General features: G+C 39.8%; 1 protein-coding gene across 2 annotated transcripts in view; it reads left to right on the top strand.

The window, feature by feature from the left end:
* BTBD10 (BTB domain containing 10) overlaps nt 1-15,073 on the top strand; it is a 138,196-nt gene that overhangs the window by 45,554 nt on the left and 77,569 nt on the right. For both annotated transcript variants that reach the window (XM_069223567.1, XM_069223568.1), the window contains exons 3-4: nt 5,374-5,659; nt 11,899-12,001. In XM_069223567.1, the coding sequence (XP_069079668.1) occupies nt 5,374-5,659; nt 11,899-12,001 (389 nt within the window). The remainder of the gene's footprint in view (nt 1-5,373; nt 5,660-11,898; nt 12,002-15,073) is intronic.

The raw sequence follows: 15,073 nt of genomic DNA on the forward strand, positions 1-15,073 counted from the left end.
CTGGATGGAGTTCCACCACATTCAGTGGAAAGGTAGGTTTCGGTACACAGATTACCCTTTTGCTAATTTAGTGTAAACCCATCCAGTAGTTCAGGAGATATTGAAGGGAAAACAAATTTGTATAACTGAGCTCATGACCACTTTACGAAGATTAAGAGCTTGTGCACGGCAAATGTACAGCTCTGATTGGCTGCCAACATTTCAAACCAGGAATTGTTAGCTATCTTGTGAGCCATCCTGGAACTCTGCTTCAGCTGAGTCCCGCAAAAAAGTAAAAAAAAAAAAAAAAAGTATCAAGCCAGAGCAGGCAAAGTCTGCCTTCTGACAATTGGATCTGTCAAACAGGTCCCACTGCCAGAAAGTGGAGTTTTCATCCGTCATCACTGCACGCAGATATGCGTACAGGAAAGACAGTTGAAAACATTAATCTAGCAAGCAGGGAGCTGCTAATAAAAGCAGCTCCCTGTTTGCTGGAGCAGTGCTGACCCCCGCAGGAGGCGGGAGCCGGATGGGACCGCAGGGGAGGCCTTGAGGCTCCCCCTGTGGTCCCAAAAATCTAATTGTTAAGGTCTCAGTCCCTCACTCTGAATGTTAAGGGTTCTACTACAGGCTTGTCCATGATCATCGCCCTCCTTTAATTTCTTTTAAACTTCAAAAGTTTAAGGCTCATACTGAAATGTGGTGCAACTCTTTTTAATTGATAAATACATTTTTGTGTTTTTTTTTTACTATTTGTCTAGAAATGTCATTCTAAGTATATCATCCTTCAGCGCCTTAAACTGTCTCTCTCTTTCAATCTTTCTCCTGCTCACAGAGCCAATCACTCTCATACAACCACTCAGACCCACGGACACGCTCATGCACCCACTCACAGACCTGCGCAGACATTGACAGTCCTATTAAGACACTGATGCACACACTCACACCCAAACACATTCACAGCCACTTTCATCCCTCAAATACACTCTTACACCTACTCACACCCAGGAAGACAGGCTGTGGCCAACTCCCACCGTGCACTGCCAAAGTGCAGGGTAGGGTTCGGTGGTGAGGTGGCGGGGAAGGGTGGAGGGTCACGCCTTGCGCGCAACCCCTGCCGGGCAAGGTTGAGTGCGTATAGGAGGATTGGCCTCTGTGGCCAAGTGCCGCTGCGCATGGCCTGCGATGGTTGGATTAACGTATAGTAATGGAAATTACTATAATTGAAAAAAATAAATAGAAATTCACTGAAAAAACCCATAGGTTATAGGGGCGTTATAGTTAGGAAATAGATTTTTTTTTTTTTTTTTTTTTTTTTTTTTTTTTTTTACAAAGCATAGAAATTCAGTGAAGAGAAAAAAAAAAGGTTACAGGGACGTTCATAGTTAAGCTCACATTTTAAACGTACCAAACCATAGAAATTCACCTGTTTATAGTTAGTTATCTTATATAACTATAACTTGTGCCCTAAGGTAACTATAACTTGCGCCCAGCCATGCATAGTTATCTGATCAATAATTTCACTGCAGATGTTAGTGACATAATACAATGATGTTTTCAAAGATGGCATGAGTTCTGTAATTTGTGCAGTAATTAACGGTGCATGGCGAGGGCACAAGTTAGTTACCTTAGGGCACGAGCTGTTACTTGAGATAACTTTAACAGGTGAATTTCTGTGGTTTTGTATGTTTTTAAAATATGAGCCTAACTAGAAGGTCCCTGTAACATTCGTTTTTTTTCTGTGAAAAAAAAAAAAAAAAAAATATATATATATATAATCAGTTTGGTGGTATGCCATAATTGAACAGAAAATGATGTGACATCTGTTACCTCTATTGGCACTCCCTATGTTCTTCAATTTGACTTACACCTGTCCAACTCAGTGAACGCACATTTTACACCCAGAAATGTGTTATTTCATGTATTAGTACTCCATAATCATAACAAATAGATGAATCGGCTTATCAGAGTTGTTTTCCTTCTGGAATTGCACTGGACATCTGGCTGAGAGCAGGCTTTCTAAAATGAAGTTACCAAATATTTTTCTATTGTATTCAAAAGTAATACTGGGTAGAATTTTGTGTTGAGTTCGACTTTCAAGCTTTTTTGTAAAGTGATTTGATTATTAATTCCTTGACTCAAGGAACAAACCTGAGAACAGTACTTAGATCGCCTGACAGAATGAAAGTCTGCTGCACTAATGATTCGTTTTTACTAAGGTTTCTGCTGGAACTCAGTCTCGCTGTGGGGATTTACACCGCCTCACCCTGGATATTACACTGAACATTCTGTAGCATAAAAGTTTTCATATTGGCCAGCTTTTATCCTTGGTAGTAAGTCACCCAGTCCAAGAACCTTCAAGTGGCAGGAAGACAGGAAAATAACCGTTGCTGTTAGGCAGTTTTTACCTGTTGTGTGGGGCCAGCCAACCTGTTGCCCCAAACTAGAAGTTCTAAAACCCTCTAACTTTCATTTGGAGAGTTGAATCTGGCTACACCAGGAAAGCTTATTTTTTTCACGTTGTAAATTGTTTATACTACTACTTTACTTTTGCCACTGTCTCAATCACTCGTTTTCAAGGCTGGCATAAGATGGTTCTTGTATACACTGATTCCAATATTGAGGGCTCTGTGGCTTGTTTGTTGGGTTAAGTCTTCTCAACCTTGAGAAAGATTGGGACACCTGGTCTGTAACTAAAACAAAATGTCACATTATTTGAAACGTAGGGTCTTTGTGGTTACTTGATTTTCACTAATGGGGTCTATGAATAAGGAAAAGAACAGTGGGACCACAAGTTTAGTCTATTATTGCTCCACTTAATTCTTATTGCATGAAAATGTACAGGAAGTGCCATAATTCCCCTAACGAATGATTGAGTCCTGGTCACCTTCTTCTCTTTCAGCACTTCTAATTCTTTAAGCAAAGGCCAGCACAATAGTTATTATGTTATAGCCAATAAAGAAAACCTGAGTAAATGGTCTAAAACTTATTCTGCAGGGGAATCCAAGAGAAAGTGTGCACTTAAATGTCCCAGACTGTGGATCTGGTGGAAAGAATAGATCTTCCTTCCTTGTTGTTAGTGCTAGTGCGTAACTGGCCCCTCTACCTTCTACAGTCTATTGTAGGCCTCAAAATATGTTCAAATCGGCACCAGAGAGACCTGCTTGCAGACCAAAGTGCTAGCTCTAATCTAGCACGTGGCGTACCCTTGCCTCCTTTTGGCTTGCATGAACTCTGTTTCCTTTACACAAGTGACCTTAATGATTCAAGGTGACTTTGGAAATCTTCATTCTCCATTTCAGATAGCAGTCTAGCTCATTCCTGCATGAGTTCAAAGTAAGTGATTGAATTGGTCACTCCTGGAGCTGCATTACACAAAGTGCCTCAGGAGTGCAACAAGCAAGTGCCCCTGCTTTCTGCACCTAAGGTTTTTATATATTTCAGAAGGGGCTTTAGACACACGCTTGTGATGCTCCTTCTGGTATACAGATGGCACTAGTGCACATGTATATTCTGTATGTTCCTTAGAGTGTGCATTCCCTCATTTGCCATGAGGTGTGTGGCTCCATGCAGATGAATAAACATTTTGCCTCTGTGCTGTATTATACATGTAGGCTATTACTGCCTACAGAAACAGCCAGTCCACTATTGACTGATGTCCTGCCCCTAAGGGCAGGCATGTGTTTGATTCTGCTGTGGGGGCAGCACATCATCTCTAATAAGGCACACTGACCAGGTCTACAACTGCCACCCCCTTTTAAGGTGCGCTGAACAGGGTGGTGCACTATTTACAAAACATAGTCCCTATTGCCTTAATCCACAGAACATCATTATTCTTCACATCAATCTACTTGTACCACTATATGTTACCTGGGTGGAATACCTTTTTATTCTTTCACGTTATTGGTTGGTTCCCAGTTGCTGAGACCGCTTAATCTCCAGAACATTCCTGGTCACTTGCTTCCCCAAGCCTGACCTAGTAGACTTGTCCAAGTGTTTGAAATTCCCATCAAGAATACCTGTGATGCCCTTCCCCCATTTTCTGTGGGCATTGGACGCATGTTCCAGAGATAATTAGATGCTTAAGGTATTTGTAATATGCCTTCCATGGATGCCCTTTTGCTATCTTCAGAATATGTTTCCTTGAAGTTTTTCCATACATACGTAGCCAGCCTCCGATCTCCATCGTGGCACCCATCATAGATTTCTCTGAACATGTTTTGCTCATTATAGTTCTCTAGATCCTCGGACTACCTACAGGGTCTTCCAGGGAAGAAATTCTATTGGAGCAAAGGGCAGCTACACTTTCACCCATAACTTTTTTTTCCTGGACTTTCATTTTATGTAGTAACCCCACATTTTTGTTGATGAAATTATTGTTCAGACAAAAGTAGTTATTCTGAATCCTTTTCACAAAGGGTCAAACTTTGTTTTTTTGTGTTTTTTGTTTTTTCTTCTATCTTTGTTTTTTAGGGGGTGGATTATTCACCCTTCATACCAGCCCCCTTTCTTGTGGGCTTTCATTAGATGTTTTAGGGAGCAGGTTCTCCATTATTAAGAGAAATGGCACTTGGTTTAGGAATATACTGATAACTGTCATTGTGTCTTTTCCCGTTACATTGGGTTGTTTTGTGCTCTAAGGAGCAGTGAATGCTTCTTTGGTTTGGTTCTTGCCCAAGGTAATTGTAGAAACGCCCTTATCTAGCTAAGGCATCACACACCAGGATTAGTTAAAGTATGCTAATGTAGTTAATCAAATAAGTCAACCACAAAGTGCAACAATTCACCTGGGAATCCGGCCCAATCCTCTCCCATAACTACCTTCGTCTGCCACGTGAAAAACATCAATTCACTTTGAGAGTCTTCCTTCCAAAGAAAAAGGCTGTACCAGGACATTTCCTCTGAGCTGAGCTTGTCTCAAAGACAAACACTGTCTGAACCTTTAAGTGTCCTTATATAATATGCCAAATAGCTGTCTAAATTATAAAACAAGGAAGGATATTTTTACATTATTCACTTTAATGCATTGGAGACTACAGACATAAAATATGTACATCCAAGACCTATTCATATGTACATAAATATTTACCCTTGTATATAACCAGTATTGATAGTACACTTTCTATATGTGTCTGTTAATTTAATCAAGTCTAGGTTTGAAATGTCTTAATATTTGAAGCTAATACATTGGTGTATATTCTGTAAAGGCATGGTATTAACAGCCCCAAAAGTGGCCGTTCTCATTCATATTATCCTTTTTGGAACACAGCATCCGTTTGGCCACTGTAACCTGGCAATTGAAGACTGAGTAAGCTGCAGTTAAACACATTTTATGTATTATAAAAATAAATAAATCTTTATTGATGTAAATTCTTTGTAAATTCTTTATTGTAGATCGAGAGAAAGAGCACAGTTCATCTCGCCCAAGCAGCCCTCGTCCGCAAAAAACATCCCCGAATGGCTCCAGTAGTAGTTTTACACCCAGTAGCAGAAACAGTATTCAGTCAAGTTCAGATGGGTTGTGCAAGGCTCCTGGCGAGATGGTGTTTGTGTATGAAAATCCAAAAGATGGAGCTCGGAATATAAGAACTTCAGAACGTGTGACACTGATAGTGGACAACACCAGATTTGTTGTAGACCCGTCTATTTTTACTGCACAGCCAAACACCATGTTGGGCAGGTTCGTAAAATTGTTCTGTCACTACATATAGGCTATTCTTGTAGCTCTGTTTTTATTCTCGCATAAACCTTTTAATACCGCATTTCCACAGTAAACATTCTCTTGTACTGTCCCTTAAAGTTATTTTTTCTCCTTTTACTCCTAATTTGTGTTTTCCTCACTATTTGAATTTCACATGTACCTGTTTGCGGTTTGCTGTTACTTAGCTAATTTCTCCTTTTAGGTGAATGTCTGTGAATTTTTTTCAAAGGTGTTGGCAACTGATTTGTTTGAAAGTGACTTTGCTTAATGGGATGGTCATTGAATCAGATGTATCAATTTGGATTGGCTATCATGCATATTCTGTATTTGGCTGTTTGTTTTCTGCACAGCTCAATGATGTACGATAAAAATGTCCCTCCTTCCTTGTTCGCAACGCTCAAAACAGTATCTTTATCTTTAATCTGAAAAGTATTGTGATCCATAATCTACAAAAAATATCTTTGTGTTCTGCATTACATAGGCGTTTTAGCCACCTGATTGTGGATCCTATCTCAGCACTCGCTGCTCTTACTTTTTCTCCCAAATCCTTTATTCTTGGCGGACTTTACTTTTATACTTTGGATTCTTTTTTTTTTTTGAGGGGGGGGGTGGATTCTGGATGTATTGCAAAAGAGGACACATTTATCAGTTTCAGCCTCCTCACTCAAAAAGGAAAGAAGTTGAGACAATGATAACTTGTTCAGGGGTCTATTTTTTGGGGTGAAGGCAGATGCTTCAGCATCACAGCAACTTCTGAGTTAAATCTCCATCTATGCGTTCTGCTAAAGGATGATTGTGAAAAAGAGGAGTGGTTTTCTTATCAAGTATAAGATGCAACTTCAAAAGCGCTATGCTAGGTTGCTCCTAGAAAATACACTTGGTGAATGTGAAAGGATTTAGCTGAAGTTTAGAGATCTTGTTTGAAAGGAAGACCTTTTATTCATTTCACAGTTAACATAATGCACGTATATTGTGTTTATTACCACAGTTGTATGCATATTTTTAGTCTGCCAAGTAAAAGGTATTAACATTTTCTATTTAAATGGTACTCATTTTATTGACCTTGGTAGAGTGAATAGCTGAGTTATTCGACCAGACTGCATCCTCTGCTCCATGGAGAATGTGAGGGTGGGGTTGAACTTCTCCTCGGTAGGTCATAGAGGTATGTGGTTTTCACAAATGCTTTTTAATCCTGCCTTGTGTGAGACTTGGAAGGTGTTTGTACAGTCTGCTGTCCCTCTGCCTTTATTGACCATGGCAGTAGACTGGTTCTAAGAGGTCCTTCTGCTAAAATATCTCCTGGAACTACAAATAAAAATATATATATTTTAGATCTATGGGAATATAAACCTTTCCAGGCTGCAAATGTGTAGGATTTTCTTTTTGTTGTTGTATGGGAGCCTGGTCTCCTAAAGGCTTAGATCATCAGAGCCATGAATTTTGTAATCTGCAGGGCTGTGCTTGTCAGTAAACTATTTCATACATAGCCTAGCAGTTACAAATGCAAAATATATTGATTATGCCTTTAATTTTTAAGAAAGAAATGGGGACAAGCATTAACCTAAAATATACAGGCTGTCAGTTGAAAGAGTGCTTTTATTATGGTCACAGTGGCTCAGTTCTTTACAGTAGTAATGGAAAATGTAGTATATTCTAGTAAGATCTACTCCGCTTTAATGTTCTTAAAAGATGCCTATTGTGGCTTAAGAGCATGGCTGCAAAGAATACATTTGTTCACGTGGGAACCTCCAGGTCCCAAAAGATTCCCATCACCAACAGTCCCTCCTGGGTTCCATACTGTCCCCTCTCATCGTCAACCTCTACATGGATCTTTTTGGTACTCTCTCCTGAGATAACATCTATGCTGATGATACACAGCTGTAGTTAAGTCTCCTTGGCTTTAGACTTCCAATGCCTGAAACACTGCACATTATCCAGACCTTGATAACAAGTGCCAGGCGTGACCAACAAACAGGACAAACCTTGCTCAATTACATAAACCTGGACAGCTTTGAACCAAACTTTCACTGAATACGTAGTTATTTGAATTAATCACGGACACCAACCTCTCCCTCAAGGAATACATTGCCAAAAAAGCAGACAACCTGGTACCAGCTCTCTTCTCAAGAAAGTGCAACTTTTTCACCAGAAAGTGCCTTCAGAACAGAAGCTTACGCCTGCATACTCTTTCCTGGGTGATAGTAACACTGAGCTTCTTTTAACAGCATCCTTCATGCTGCAGCACGTTTTATCTAGGTTCCTTTAGCAATATAAGCATATCACCCCTATCCTGATGGAACTACTTTGGCTCTCTTTGCCAGCCCACACCATCATCAAGACCAGCTGCATCATTGCAAAGCCATTATCACCAGCACCCAAGCTTATCTTGTAGATATGCTCTCCATCTCTGGTGGCTCTTGGCACACCAGCAGCCAGACCGCCATCAGACTAAGAAGTGTAAAACCCCAAAAAACAAGGCAAGCAGGCCTTTGTATCATCTACACACCCATAATCTTTCACAATAGCTATATAAATAATGACTGCCCCTAAACCGATTCAATTTAGGATAGAGTTGAAGATGCACATCTTTAAAGAAGCCTAAATCACAATGGAGTAACATCTAAAAAAAATACCTCTCCTATCACTCAACTATATGCTTCTCATTTGACTATGTTCAGCTCTCCTTTGTTTTGGCTTGTACTATAGAAATGGTGCATGCATGCAAAAAAGATGGTGAAAGAAATGTTGCGCTTGAATACAGACATGTTGGTTTTATTTGGACCTTCACAGCAATATGAATAGGAGTTTCCATTTCACCTTGGAGACAATCCTCAAAGTTCCCTGTTTATCATTTAGCTATACCAGAGGATTCAAGAAGTGTACATGAGCTTGATAGAAGTTTCAAGGAGTCTCCATGTCAAAATTATGCAAATTGTACATGGACTACAGCAAGCACCAGTATAAAATGGTGACCCCAACAATAAAAGCAGTGGCCTGTAGATACTTTAGTACAGGAACACGGATGAGGGACACCACATGAAAACGGTAGGCAGGAAATTTCACAAGTAGAATAACGAGCATTTTCAATGCAATGCGTCTTGCATTTGCTTCAGTTAGAGCTATTGGCATTGCAAATACATAACTGGATGTTACTTGCCACATAAATTGGTCAACCCTGCCTCATAAGTTTGTTTTTCTTGCCATATAATTCCAGTGGCTCTGCATAGAACTAGAGCACTCCTGTTTACCTTTTTTCCCCTATCTGCAGGAAAAAAAGAAAATGTTGCCATTTAGTGTCCTAATTTATATCTGCCATGCTAATTCCAATAGAATACCGCTTTCACCACCCCACCATCAGAGTTGCTGGCTCACACAATTCCCCAAAGAAAGGCACAAGACAGCCAAAGAGGAGAAATAAACTAAAAGGGTCACCCAAACATATCGGGAGTGTTCAAGCAGTCTGTGTAATACAGATGTTAAGTTGGCCTGAATCATGGTCATAATCGTAGTAAGGAGAGATTATTAAAACATATACAATTATAATATAAACCTTTATCAAGAATAAACCTTTGGCATTAGACTGTAATACTCAAAACAGCCTCTAGAGGGCACCATAACATAAATAATTTGTTACAAACATGGTCATGTAATCATTGTTAGCCCCTACAAGGCATACCCCATGACAAAAAACAGGAGAAAGTAATGCAGTGTAACCATATACTTACCCCCTAGAGGTTTTTTTTAGGGCTAGCAGGCCTACTGCAGTATTATTACAAACATGATCTTTTTAAAAACAGAACTTCTCCCAGCTGTAAAACAAAAGTTCTACTCATGAGAAAGCTTAAAATACGCTTAATTGTGAGAGGGGTTATTATTTTGGATTCCCCACTAACCTAGTGTAGGGACCCAGAGATGATGTAGACAGAAAAAGCATTTTGAAAGTGGTCCCATTGTCATAGGACCACCACAGGCAGAGTTATGAGCAAAACTAATATTCTAGTATGTTGACAGCAGTGCTTAGAACAGCTCCTAGAGGACACCACAGTAAAAATAACATTTGGAACCTGTTCATGTAACCATACAGTCACCCCTTAGAGAGCATAACCACAAAAAAGTATGGGAGAACGTAATGCAGTGTAACTATATATGTAGGCCCTAGAGCGCATAGTGCATTACACATTTTCACCCCATAAAACACAACTTCACTCAGCTATAAGACAAACGTTCCAGCCATAATGAATGGTGGTGTAGGGGGTTATTATTTTGGAGTCCCCACTGACCTAGTGTGGGGGCCCAGAAATGATGTAGACAGAGCACATTGTGTGGTCCATGTTTTGAAGGTGGTCCCATTGTCCTAGGACCACCACAGGCTGAGTTAGGAGCAAAAATATTTTGTAAAAGTAATGTCCTGCAAAGCATTATGGGGAAAGTTTCTGTCATGAATATTTTAGTATGTTGATATGTCATTATAATACTTAGAATAGCCCCTAGAGGACACCACAATGAAAATAGCATTTGTAAGAAACATGGTTATGTAACTCTATAGTTAGACCCTAAAAGGCATAACCACACCAAAAAATAAATGGTAGTAAATAATGCAGCGTTACCATTTATTTAGACCTTAGAGAGTGTAGTGCATTTCATATTTTCAAGGGTAGCAGGCCTATAGCAGTCATATTACAAACAAGGCCCTTAAAACACAAGCTATTCCCAACTGTAAAATAAAAGCTCCAGTCATGAGAGCACTTAACGAGAAACTGTATGGTGTGAGGGGTTATTAATTTGAGGTCTCTGCTAACCTAGTGTTGGGACTCAGATGACCTAGACGTAGTGTTGTGCTGAATGTTTTGGTGGTGGTCCTGTTCTATGACCATCACAGGCTGAGTTATGAGCAAAAATTGTATGTAAAATGAATGTCCTGCAAACCACTGTGGGGTGAGTTTCCAGAGTGTAGTGAATATTGTAGTATCAGCTCTCCCACTATGCAAGGAGAGCCACTTTCGCTCTGTGGATTTCTGTGTTACGTAAAGCATTTACCAATTTAAAGTTTTGTAAGTGGACAGCCACAAGAAATTACTCTGATTAGATAACTGTGAACAATGTGGCCATCGCTCCATTACTGCCGATCGAGTTCATGTTGTTCTGCCTGTTCACCTTATGAGCGCCATGGCTGCCATGCCGCACGAAGGGGAGAGACAAAAGAAAAAGTACATAGGCAGTTGTGCAGTAATTCATGTGACGGGGGCAGTCTACAAGGAGTGACAAACACAGCCTCAAGGCGGGACATACGTAAAGCATTTACCAATGATTCTGATTTTTGAAAGGCAGGCCCAGGAACGAACACATGAAAGTGATGTGCGTGGGGGGATGCCCACAATACTTATAACGGGTCAAAGTGCTTGCGTGCTCTATCTTTAAAAAAAAAAAAAAAAGCAAGCAAGAAAACTGTAAGGCAGCTTGGTACAGTTGGAAGGAAAGAAAGCCCGGTCAACGCAGACTAACTGGAATTGCAGTGCATTTAAAGAAGGGTTCCGTGGAGGACAAAAGGCACTAATGAAAATGTTGAACCAGTAGGAAAGTCGCCAGCAGTGGATGTGATGGGTAAAAGTTATTCTTTCTCTTGTCTGCCGGCAAATTGTTAGAGTTGCATTCCCATTCTCATGTGCCCCACATGACCTTGAGGCAGTGGAATTGTACAAGATTGCTTGTTTCATGCATTTCAACTAAATGTGCAATTCATTTTACAGGATGCCTTTTGTTTCATTGAGTGAACTAATTATGACTTGGAAGCCCTGTATCCAACCTTCTAACAAATCATACATCCGGTGATTGAGCACCATTCGTTTGCTTGAAGAGATTTCTGTGGTTCTGACTCCACAAGCTCCTTTGATACTAGTTTCCTTGGTCATCTACTAGTTTCCCTTATCTGGAACCCTATTTCCACCTGAGTGTGGGAAGAGTATCTGTCCACACCAACACAAGCCCTCCCTCCAGCCCCCTTTCACCCCCAAAAAAAAGAAAACACCCAGGGATTTAGATTTCAGCAGACAGGATATCTATCACCGTTGTCGCAGAGTAACCGGTTAGCCCAGTTCTAAATCAGGCCCTTAGTCTGTGTATTTATTTATATGTAAAATTACATGGCCTTTTTAAATATATAATTTGCTCGCAGTTTGAAAATAAATCTGTAATGTTCTTACATTAACTATGTTGTATAGGATGTTCGGATCAGGCAGAGAACACAATTTCACACGTCCTAATGAAAAAGGAGAGTTTGAAGTGGCAGAAGGGATCGGCTCAACTGTGTTCCGTGCAATTCTGGTGAGTTTCTTTTTTTTTTTTTTTTTTTTGTTTTTTTTGTTTGCAAGTTGGCAAAGACGGTCACTGGAATTTTAATCATTTACCCGACAAAAACCACTAATTTTAAAGTGGTTTTTATTAGTATTTTCACATATGAACTGTTGGTTTGGCATTTGTATCAGCATTCAAGATTTAATACTGTCCAGTAAGATCTGGTACTACCGAGCTACAAAGAAGAGAAAATTAATAGTGGTAAATTAAGTCGGCAATAATCTTTATGGGATTGCATCATAGAGCTAATGAAGTAGGCCCTAAAGCTGATAACTAGAAGCACGTTTACTGCGGGCATCATACCTATTCATCAAATTTTACAAAGGTGTAACCTCATTTACAGTTTGTGCAGCCATATTGTCCAGCTTTGATCTGACAAACATTGTCAAACTACAGTAGTCAATACTAAAACTGGACACTGCGGGGAGATGACATGATTCCTGTGTCGGAACAACATGAGGTTGCCTAATCCTGCAAGTACATCCTTTACATCAGTTAGGGGAGTCTTGTCATATTTTGCAGCCAGTTTTAGGAGTATCATGGCTAGTCCATTATCTGTGAGGAACTACCACAAGGCTCTGTTGCTTAGATGAAGCTATATTTTCACCCTCTGCCCTCACAGAAAGTTGCCTACTCTACTGTAAGAACTAGTGCCAGGTCAGTGATTTTACACTTCATACTGTTCTTTTTACTTTGGCCATGATGCCTAGCCGGCAAATCTTGGGGTCCTAGACCATTGCATTGTCTGTCAGGTGTGTAATTGACCTAAAAATCTCAGACCAATAAAGTGTAAATGATGAGCTTGTTCTTAACATATATATTAGGTCAGCGTCATCTGTTGGCCACATTGGGCATCAATTCGGCACCGTGGAAGCATTTTTATGCAAACTGTGTGTGGCAACGTTTTGGTTTAATCTAGTATATTGAACTTGTTTAAGTCTAGCATTTCTAGAAACTTATTTTGAATACAACTACTGAATGCCTGTCAGCTTCTGTGATGCCTTCCCCATAATCTGTCAGGCAGGTCTTTTGTGCTTCCTGCAAGGTAATTTTAGGCATTTTCAATAAAGTTAAATGCAATTGAGAGAGCTCCTTCCTACCTTTGCCTAGGTTTGGGATTTGTGCAAGCACAGTGTGCGTGTCTGAGTCACAAGACCAGGTTGTTGTGACAATTTCAGTCTGTGAAAACAAAAATTGGGGAGCCCACACAAAGGGGTTGGGTTATATTTGTGGAGGGCTTTGGAATGTGTAGCATGACTCAACCATTCATTGTTCATCTTTGTCTAACGTTAATCTCAGTGCCAGAAACCTTTCTGAAATGTACACTTGTATTCACTTCACGAATTGATAAGCACTTCTGGTTATCATACTCTGCTCATTCTTCTACTTTGAGTTAATAATTCTGTGACACGGGTTACCCCACTCTATGAGCAATCAATTGCATCTGGTTCGTTTGACTTGAAAACAAGCATTTGCACAGCCAGTAGGTCTCTCCTATGCAAGAGCTTTTGACTTTGCCAATGTTTTTTTTTTTTTTTTTTATATATATATATATTTTTTTTTAAGGCATGTTTTAAAGGTTAGTGGAGTACTTAAAAAATGAACATACTTAAAATCAAGGCAGAGGTATGAGACTTCAGTGGGAATTAAAAAAGCAGCTTGAGAATAGAAACAGGAAGTGTCCTGAAAAATGTACAGTGATAAGCAATATGAAAATATTTTTAAAAGTATATAAAAGTGCAGCAGTGATAAAATGGGTACCTGAGTCCGTGTGAGGAGCGGACGAACCCTAAGTTGAATCAATCTGTGCTTGGTCCCTGCTCCATTAAGAGGAAAAAGTGGCGTCTGGCACACACTGGCCAATTACCAGACCGCAAAGGATAGTGACTATGAAGCCAATGAATGGTAAGCAATGGTCCAGCGTCGAGCCCTTTATTGTAAACAATTCTGCTGGCAAGCGGGAGCGCATAAATGCACTGTCGCAGGTGAGCCCTAAAAATGGAAGTTATAAATATAACCAGTAGTGCTGCAAAGATAATTTGCACAATAGCAATTTCCATTATGGTTCATGCAAGTTTCGTCATGCAGGAGCTTTCACTGTCCAGTAGTTGCTGGTGGAATAGTTGTACAATATGCTACCCTCCGAAATAAATGATTAAAATGGCATTGTAATTCTTATCAGCACATTGATCAAAAGCATATAAGTATACCTTAACCCAAGACTATGTGCTTGGGGCAGTGCTGACCTATTTGTAAATCCATAGAAAAGTGTGCTTAATAAAGACCGCTGAGGTACAAACTTCATTTGTCATCATTGTAAACTACTTTAATGTAAGTTCAATTTTTTTTTATAGCTTAATATTTCAATATTGGCAGTATTTGGCTGTAGTAAACGGACATTATCAACCCTAAGTGCAAGACTTTTTCAAATATATTGCTGTTTACTGCTTTTAATAAAACTGACACATTTGGGTAGCCTTTTTTTCCAGAATACATGTGGTCTGTAATCTTCAGTATGTTCATGAGCATTCCGTTGGTGAAATCTGACCATGCACACCCGAAAAAGAGGTAGACCAAGTATGTTGAGATTTTCCGAGAGGCCTGGCACAAATGTCCACAATACCTTGTTAGAAGTCATACAAAAGCACCTCTGACATTTGCTTCACAGGTTTCTCGTGATCAGTCCTCTTAAAGACAGGCACTTTTAAAATTAGAACATAAGATACTGAGTGACTGGCTTCTAAACCATGAAGCACGTGGGTTTGCAGCAGGAGACCACTGCTTCGGAGTACACGTAATTCACATTGACACAACTGTCCTTTTCTACTGGGCTGGTGTACTCTTGATCCCTACTTCCTCAATATGGTTGTCATCATTTCAAAGAGCGAACCAGTGTGAACTGAAAATGTCTAGTGGGCTTTGAAACGTTAGCTAAAAATGTATGCCTAATTATAATAAGGCTACGGACCACCTTTAAGAAATAATAGCAATAAAAACAATATAAACTGGCAGACTAAAGTTTGCTGTGCAAAGGTGTTAGTT

Source organism: Pleurodeles waltl, chromosome 3_1, assembly GCF_031143425.1.
Source record: "Pleurodeles waltl isolate 20211129_DDA chromosome 3_1, aPleWal1.hap1.20221129, whole genome shotgun sequence".
Classification (NCBI taxonomy): Eukaryota; Metazoa; Chordata; class Amphibia; order Caudata; family Salamandridae; genus Pleurodeles; species Pleurodeles waltl.